Consider the following 9,061-nt stretch of genomic DNA (forward strand, 5'->3'; position numbering starts at 1 on the left):
TATATATATATATATATATATATATATATATATATATATATATATATATACACATGTATGTTGTCACTAATTTGATCTTGAGTGGGTAGACTGAAAAGTTCATAATATGAACAAAGTATAAATATACACAGAAGAGAAGGAAAATAGTATCCCTGATGATGATCCTTATGTTTAGCCATTTACTTCAGGAGACCCAAGCAAGAATCATTTTACATATGTGTGTGTTTGTGTGTGTGTGTGTGTGTATGTGTGTGTGTGTGTCTTACACATTCTTTCTTAACACCCTTCTATTTTTCTGTATGAGACATGACCACCTAACTATACCATCTTTACTCTAAGCTGGTGATTGGTTACTGCTTTATTTTAATCCCCTGGATTTCCATACCCTCTCATGGGCCTTCCTTCAGTTCTCAATTGCTGTTCCTAATGATGCCCAGACTAGATGGATATCCATCTCTTAAGTTCCCAGGACATTGTCTACCTTCTACAAGGTAGTATTTGAGATACCATGCATTTTTTATGGTCATGGGGGGGTGGTGGTGGTTGTTTTTGTTGAGATGAGAGCTCTATGTATCCCTGGATATTATGTAACTCTCTGTAAACAAGGCTGGCCTTAAAATGAAGAAGGTCTTCCTGCCTCTGTGTTCCAAATGCTGTGCTTAGATTAAAAGCATGCACCACTATGCACACAAGATGGCATATTTAATACACCTGTTTGTTTCATCCTCAAGTGCTACGCGTATCAATAGAGTAAAGATAATGTTAAAGATAAAGTTCACATTAAGGTATATTCGCTAAGTGAGAACTGAGCACATGGGCCTCGGGCATCTTAAGAATAGACTATTATTTGCAGAGGAAAAGTTTTGCCCCCAAAATAGGCAAAAATGATTTGAACAAATATATTGTGAAATGTGTAAAATGTGAACACATAGAGTGGTTATAAACTTCCTACATTATCAGTACGGTGATTGGTATATATAAGATGATGACCAAAGATAACTTGTACTTTATAGAGCAATAACCTGAGACAATTTATCCAAGTCAACATTGCTAATATGTTTTGATAAGACATAACTTGACTAAGTGTCTGTGACTTCAGCTGAGATGTAGGACTGTTCTTCCAGAACAGAAAAAGAAAAAAATCTTTAGAACCACATTACAATGGAATACGTATTGGGTTCATTGTGATACTGTTGAGTAAGTTTCCTCTGCCCTCTCACACTTTCCATCAGTTTACAACAACACACTTACCATGTCCATTTTTATATGTCAAAAATATATTTACTGATTAGCATGCTACATTGAATCTTACTTGTTTTTTTTTCCTTTTACTGTAAATAGATCTTTTAATACTATATATTCTGATTATGGATTCTGCTCCTCCAAATCCTCCATGATCTTCCTCACCTTCATACCCACCTAAATCCACACCATTTCTTTCTCATTATGATACAAACAGGCATCTAAAAATAATAATAAAATAAACATAAATAAAACAAAAACAAATAAACCAGAACTGGACAAAACAAGCAGAAGAAAAAACCAAAATGCTCATAATTGACAATATATTTAGAATTTTATAATGTCAATAATTTCTATTAATGTTTATAAAAATGAAAACAAAATTCTGTCTATATTATTTATCATCAACACTAAACATTATTGCAGCTACCTTGATTGGTTTCATAAACATACCAGATGTTTGGACTCTTAAAGAGAGTTTTGTAATGTATAGGGATTGCAACTACCATCTGTGGTGAGAAAATTAAAAGAAAAAGAGATGCTTAGTTTTCTTGCATGCATAATTAATAGTTCTAACATATGGAATGGCAAAAACTAGGTAGAACAGATAATTATAAATATAAATTTATAAATTTACAGATACTTTACAATTACACTGAGAAGGAGGCATGCTGCATACTTTAAGTATAGTATTGGTTGTCCTTATACATGTGCTGATGTTCTGACGTTCTAAGATTAAATGAAAAGTGAATATACAATGAGGTGAAGATATTTAAGTTAATCAGTTGAAATATATATATATATATATATATATATATATATATATATATATATGAACACTTTACAGATACTTTGGTAATTGCTTTCTCACTTATATATCCTCTACCTGTAACTATTGGAATATCAGTTTCTCTGATAAAGTGTCTGCATATTGGGAATAGTGTGATAATTAGTCTCTTCTCTAGTATTTTGTACAAACATGGAAATGCAGAAAAATTTTTATACAGTATAATAACTTTTAATTTATATTCATAAATGTTTGCAATGTCAATTATGTTTTGGTCTCAAAAGTTCTATTTAATGATTTTGCTAAGATATGGCCCTGGCATCCAGCTTCTTTCTTCCATTCTTGGCATTCAATCCTAATTGTAATGTATCTTACAGTTACATTACCAACAGAGGGTAGTGATTTGATTAAAAAGAATCAATGTCTAATGAAATCACTACCCCATCACACTTTATATCCATGAATGAAAAGCAATATTTCTCTAATTTTTCTTATGATCAGATACAGAAAAATTAAAAACAACAGTTAAGACAAATTTTAAGATTACAGATACTAACATTATTTCCATGAACATAAAATCAAAAGGTAGACATTTTTAATATAAGTTAAAGCTCCAAAAATATTTTTCTGAGACTATTCTGGAGTTGGAACTGGGGAAAAAAAACATCAATTGCTTATCTGTTTAATAAATAAACAACTTTCTGATTCTTCTTTAAAAACTTAGTATATATTCATTTTATGTTATTTGTATAACTGTTTGTCTACATGTATGTATGTATGTATATGTACCATTGAGTGTGCCAGAACAAAGAGTTCAAAAGTGTCAGACCTCTGATTATTCTTGTCACTTGATTAATGGCAAGGGCACATCACTCAAAAGAAATCCGTGAAACAGATGCTTCTGTATATGCCTATCCAAACAAAACTATCGTGTCTGTTGGTACTTGACCATACTGCCATTCCACTTGCCATAGGTATTACGGCTAATTATAGTTGTAGCTTACAGAACAATACCACATTTGTGGAATTATGGCCAATAAAATTGAATGCAAATATATTCAGACATCATTAACGTACAATGTATACTTTCATATTTGCATGCTCATAAATGTGATAGTAATAAGTAATTCAAAAACAAAAATTATCTCTAAATGTCTAAACTTTAAATGTGATTAATAAACAAAAACTATCTAACCAACCATCCCAACACGCTCTTTGGTAAAACGATTTGGTAGTTATGATCTCAGAATACAAACATTTTTTTCCATGTTTTATTTTTGTTCACATTAGTGCTGAAATGATCTAGTATGACAATTAGTTATTCTAACATTTATTATTTTTCATTTGTTTATCTATGAATCAATTTCTTTCCAGGGAGCATTGCTATCATTGTGCCACTTGTCCTTCTGGTGACCTTGGTAACCACTCTAGTGATTGGTTTAGTGGTTTGTAAGAGAAAAAGAAGGTAAGATACCATAATATGGATTTACCTGCAGTGACTGAGCCTTCTGAAAGTGTCAAAAATGTTTTGATTTTCTCTTAAAAATGGAGTAAATTATTCCAATTACAAAACAAATTGTTTTCAATTTATTTACACCTGATTTCACTTAAAATTATTACAATTTATACAAGTATTCCTTCATTTTATGTTGACAGAATCAATCCATATATATAGTTTTATGAAACTCACATTGGCATATCATTGACAATTTCTGTAGAATTTTACATTTCTAGTGATCTTTCCTTGAATAAACAAAGATTCTGAAGATTGTCTTATTACTTTACTGAATATAATTGTTGGTATAAGTCTATTATTTCCTATGCAAGTATGTTATAAAATGTACTTTTCATGGGTAATATGCATTAATTTACTTTATCTTCCAAGAAGTAGAAGTCTTTCAGTTTATATAACTGTGTAGCTTATAGATATGAATTAATCTGCAATATGAGAGTTTACAAATAGTCTGATAGCCATTGAGTTGGAAATTATAAATAAGATATTTCAAAGTTTCTTTATCACATTTTTTGTTATTTAATTTTCAACCCAGAGGAAAAATAGAAATTTAACTTGTAATTGAATTGTGGATTTTCCACTAATGTGGCATTGTGATCAGTGAAATTCTACTTTTAATATGTTTTTGTGCATGATTAAATTGCATTCATTGAAAATAAATCATCAAATTATGAGTTTTCTATTCCTTTGTGATTTGAAGTCTCAGTTACTAAAATTTTCTCATTCATATTTCATTCATAATTTCTTATCAGTCATACAATGTCAGCAAATAAGTAAATATGTTAATAGTATAGAAATCAAATTGTGGTGTCTTTGCCATTGATATTTGACTTTATCTTCACATATTGTAGAACAAAGACAATTAGAAGGCAGCCTATCATCAATGGAGGAATAAATGTAGAAATCGGCAATCCATCATACAATATGTATGAAGTGGACCACGACCACAGTGATGGGGGTCTTTTAGAACCAAGTTTTATGATAGATCCAGTAAAGGTAATGTTTCTTGAAATCATGAACTGAGAATACTAACAGTCAAAACCACTGCAGAATTCTCAATTTAATTATGCATTTGTAATATCTATACTTATAGTGAAAGACTTTAACATATATTGAGATATCTGAAATCCTCCAAAGAAAAATACATGGGACATTCTTTGGAAAATATTAGTAAATACTGCATGATTTAGAAAAAATATGTACTCACTTAATTTATAAAGATGGATTTTTATTTAGTATAGTACCTTAAGATATATAGGGTCCTAGCATCCCTAATGTACAGCATAATATTGAAACAACGGATAATTCAATTTTCATCATGAAAAGAGTTCATTGGTTCAACTTCAAAATAATTAGTTTGATCACAATACTGTTTTGTTGAAAAGTCAACAAAGCTGTGTTCTCAAGTTTCTTTTTAACTAAACCCCTTTTGAGAAAAATTTTTTATGTAATATGATAAATTTATTTATTTGAAACATTCAATTGTCATATGTAGCTTTTAAAAAGATTTTACATAGCTTTTTAAAGTTTCCTGTGATGTATCACTACAGCTTGCTCAAATGAAGCAAATATTCACATAAATTGTGTAAAGATTAATTTCTCTTAATTATCTGAGCCCTTATTTACTGAACTGTTATACAGCTACAGAGTTACTAATGACACTTGTCCAAACTGTGCCTTACAGTATTATCACAGTGACCAATAACATACTTAATGGTTTTCTCCAGTATCTGTAGTTACCCTACAGGGAATCTACTTTGTAATCTAGGATTCAACTTCCTAAGGCTGAAATTATGAGTCATATTCACTATTAGGTAAATTAGCAATTACTATATAGATGAAGTATACACATAATCAATTTCATTAGTGATTTATTAGTCCAATTTCATTAGGACTAATTTTAATTGTCATTAACTAGAAAATTTTTACATTATATAAAACAAGTAATGCTAACATTACTATAACACAGTATGCTTGACCTTAAAAGATCATATGTACTTGGTACACTTAGGAATTTATCTGTGAAAAAGAAAGCCATCATTTTTTTAAAGATTTATTTATTTATTGTATGTGAATATACTGTTGCTATCTTCAGACACACCAGAAGAGGGCATTACATGACATTACAGATGTTTGTAAGTCACCATGTGGTTGCTGGAGATTGAACTCAGGACCTCTGGAAGAGCAGTCAGTGCTCATAACCACTGAGCCATCTCTCTAGCCTCCACTTCTGGCATCCCTCCAGCTGTTCTAAGGAACAACAATGCCTATCATGTAACATGAATGGATGGAATGAACCCCTCAGCTTTTCATGAAAAGTTGTAAAATCTCCTTGTTATTTTAGGTCCTAGAAATTGAATCAATATAATTACTTAAACTTAAAAGAATAGAGCTTTTTAAAATATTTACACACTTACTCTATTAAAGTTGAATCATTCTTCAAGTCTCTCATATATGATTTCGAAGTACTCATACATAATTTTACTTAGGACTCAATAAATATACATTTACTAACTAGCTGACTGGATTGGTAAAATTGCTCAAGATATAACAGTTTATTCCTAGCTGGTTTATAATTTTTGCAGTGTAACTCTAAATTGTTGCATGAAAAGTAACGACATTTGCCTACATTTAATTATATTAAAAGATTTATGTGCTTGACACACTTGGAAATTTATCTTTGAAAAAGAAAGGAATCTTAAAAAGCAGATTTCCAGCATCTTTCCAGTTGTTCTAAGGAAGATATTTTTATCCTAAAATTATAAAGTGATCATCAGTTTTTAAAAAAGAATAGCTGACTCTTCAAGAAAGACTCTTATCTGAGTTCTGAAATTTTAATGTCAAAAACTTCACTGGAGGAATTTCCAGAGTTACACAGAAGTCGATGTTCTTCATGCAGAGCATGTCAGGAACCAGGCTCTAACTAAGGTTCTCAAGTTCTGTATGTTGACATAAGCCTCCTGATGTGGCCTAGAATTAAAGGCTATTTTATAGTAATTGTATTGTTTAATTATATTTTATATCAGTGAAATATGTTTCAATGTCATTAGATGAAATTTTCTGTTTGTGTACAGACCAGGTACATAGGGGGAGGGCCCAGTGCTTTCAAGCTCCCACATACAGCACCGCCCATCTACCTAAACTCTGATTTGAAAGGATCACTAACTTCTGGGGTGAGAGAAACAGCCTATCTTTTCCTTCCCATTCCATTTCAAACCCTCACCATTCACAGAGTCACACTTGACTGGGACAGAACTTGCCCTTATCATGGTTTAAACTAACAAGATTTTGCAAAACAACATTAAAGTCTCAGACTTTTGCAGCATGTTCTTTACATGCCAGAATGTTTCTAAAGCATATTACCAGTTTACACCAGCTATTAAATAGATAGTACTACCTCTATGGAATTTGGAAGAATTTTAAATGTATGGCCAGCTAGATTTATGAAAATAAATGTAAAGTGAATGAATTTAAATATGTTTATTTTAATTATAAATGGGTATAGTTAAACCGTATACATATATATGAATTGAAGCTAAATTAAAATATACATAAAATATTTCATCATATTTTAGACAAATTAGAGATGGTTTAATGAAATCTTAGTTAATTTTAAGATTTAGCTACTAGATTTAGAAAAAGGTATTCTGTCCACAGTCACAAAATTTATTTTAGGCAGAGCAAAAGATCAAAATGTACAGGTTCCCCACACCTCTTGTTACAACCATCACGTCCTTTTCATTCTCATTGTTTGTCCTAGAGTGTCTCCTTTGCATGCTATAAAGACTATATGTTTGCTTGCTGTAACTAAGGTTAAGATACTGCATGAAAAAAAAACCACACACACACAAAAAAAACCCTGAAACTCCAAGAAAAATAGAAATGCAATGGCACTTTCTAGTGTTAAGTTAGAGTTTCTTTAATAATGAATGTTGAGTATTATTTCCAACGGAAAGAGCTTGCTTGTTAGCCTTGATTATGCTTCAAGATCAACCATGCCTGTAAAACTTCACGTCTCTCTGAATTCAAGAATGTTGTGAGGAATCCAAAGGTATTTCCAAAGTACATGTAGGTTGTTTGAAGTAAAAATGCTATCTTTACTTTAAAGGTGTATATCTGATGTATTTTGTTGCTTTGACTTCTGTTCATTTACTTATGTATAATTCACATGGAAAAAATAGAAGAGCAAACAGTTAGATAATTGTTCCATTCATCTGTGTACTTCCACTGGCAGTCAGAGGTGGGGACAATGCGAGAAAGACCAAGTATCCTTAAAACAGCTAGACTTACCATTTTATACTAAAGCTATGGTAGGTATAAGTTTCAGTTACAGTGGCTTTTACTTTTGTACCAAAGCTTCTCTTTGATCTCCAAGCTACCTTAAAATGTAGTTATGTTTCTACATTAAAATGGACTGAAATCTATGAGCATAGAATTTAAATTACATGTTATCATTAGGAATAAATATTCTACAGCTTAATTAATTTGGTCAAAGTGATAGTAAAATTAGATTTATTCTCTTTCTCCTTCAGCCAACAAATTATTCCAACCCAGTGTATGCAAAATTGTATATGGATGGACAGAACTGTCGAAACTCCTTAGCAAGTGTGGATGAACGGAAAGAACTGCTTCCAAAGAAAATTGAAATTGGCATCAGAGAGACAGTAGCATAATGAAGGACACTTTTCTATGCTGTATAAATGTATAAAATATAAGGATTACTTTTATATGTTCCAACAGTATTATACTTATTTTAGCATCAGCATTATTTCTTTATCTTTTTCCTGGTTAATTGTTTTCTGAGTTTTGGGGGTTTTATTTTTGCTAATGAATATTGATTCACCATTTTTAAGGTATTTTTATGAAAAATAACTGCACTACACTGAAACTTACAATGATGCTGCTGATATGACACACCTTTAAATTTGTTCAAACTTAAAACAACATATTCCTTTGTAGAGTCATTATGAACAATCTATTTTATAAGAATTTTTGGTTCTCCATAATCAGCAAAGTACTCTACACCTTAGCATTCTATTGTCTGAAACTTGTAATAGAATGTCATTGTAGTTTCTGTGGAATTGAAAGGACAAACTCTCTTCTTCCTGCTGATAAACATGATTCAGACTTGGCTGAGAATACATAGCTCATACGGGTTCAGCATCTCCTGCTTTGCAATTAGTCTCTGTTGACAGAGAGGAAGAACTGGAATTTTGGAGGAAAAACTTTTAAAAGGATATAATATTATGATTTGCATGAATAAAAATGATTTATTTTCCAAAAATTTAATAGACTTTTTGATATACAAAAACATGACCCCTGTAACAATAGTGGTATTTAGGTTGATAGAACATAGGAAGCATATAACCAGAACAGGACTAATAGTACTTGCTGTGTGGTAGGACCTTTTCCTTCTCAATCCAAGTGCACAGCAGGATATGAGACCTCATGTCTTATGTATTTATTTCCAAGTATGTTTAAGTTGTGGATTGTTATTACCTCTTAATCATGCTGAGCAC

General features: G+C 31.1%; 1 protein-coding gene across 1 annotated transcript in view; it reads left to right on the forward strand.

The window, feature by feature from the left end:
- The window catches only part of Lrp1b (LDL receptor related protein 1B), a 1,533,520-nt gene extending 1,525,068 nt beyond the window's left edge, over nt 1-8,452 (forward strand). The window contains exons 87-90 of the mRNA XM_028754677.1: nt 3,404-3,494; nt 4,394-4,538; nt 6,617-6,715; nt 8,075-8,452. Coding sequence (XP_028610510.1) covers nt 3,404-3,494; nt 4,394-4,538; nt 6,617-6,715; nt 8,075-8,215 — 476 coding nt within the window. The 3' untranslated portion in view covers nt 8,216-8,452. The remainder of the gene's footprint in view (nt 1-3,403; nt 3,495-4,393; nt 4,539-6,616; nt 6,716-8,074) is intronic.
- The last annotated feature ends 609 nt before the right edge of the window (nt 8,453-9,061 follow it).

This window comes from Grammomys surdaster, unplaced genomic scaffold (assembly GCF_004785775.1).
Source record: "Grammomys surdaster isolate TR1022 unplaced genomic scaffold, NIH_TR_1.0 126035, whole genome shotgun sequence".
In the NCBI taxonomy this organism is placed as follows: domain Eukaryota; kingdom Metazoa; phylum Chordata; class Mammalia; order Rodentia; family Muridae; genus Grammomys; species Grammomys surdaster.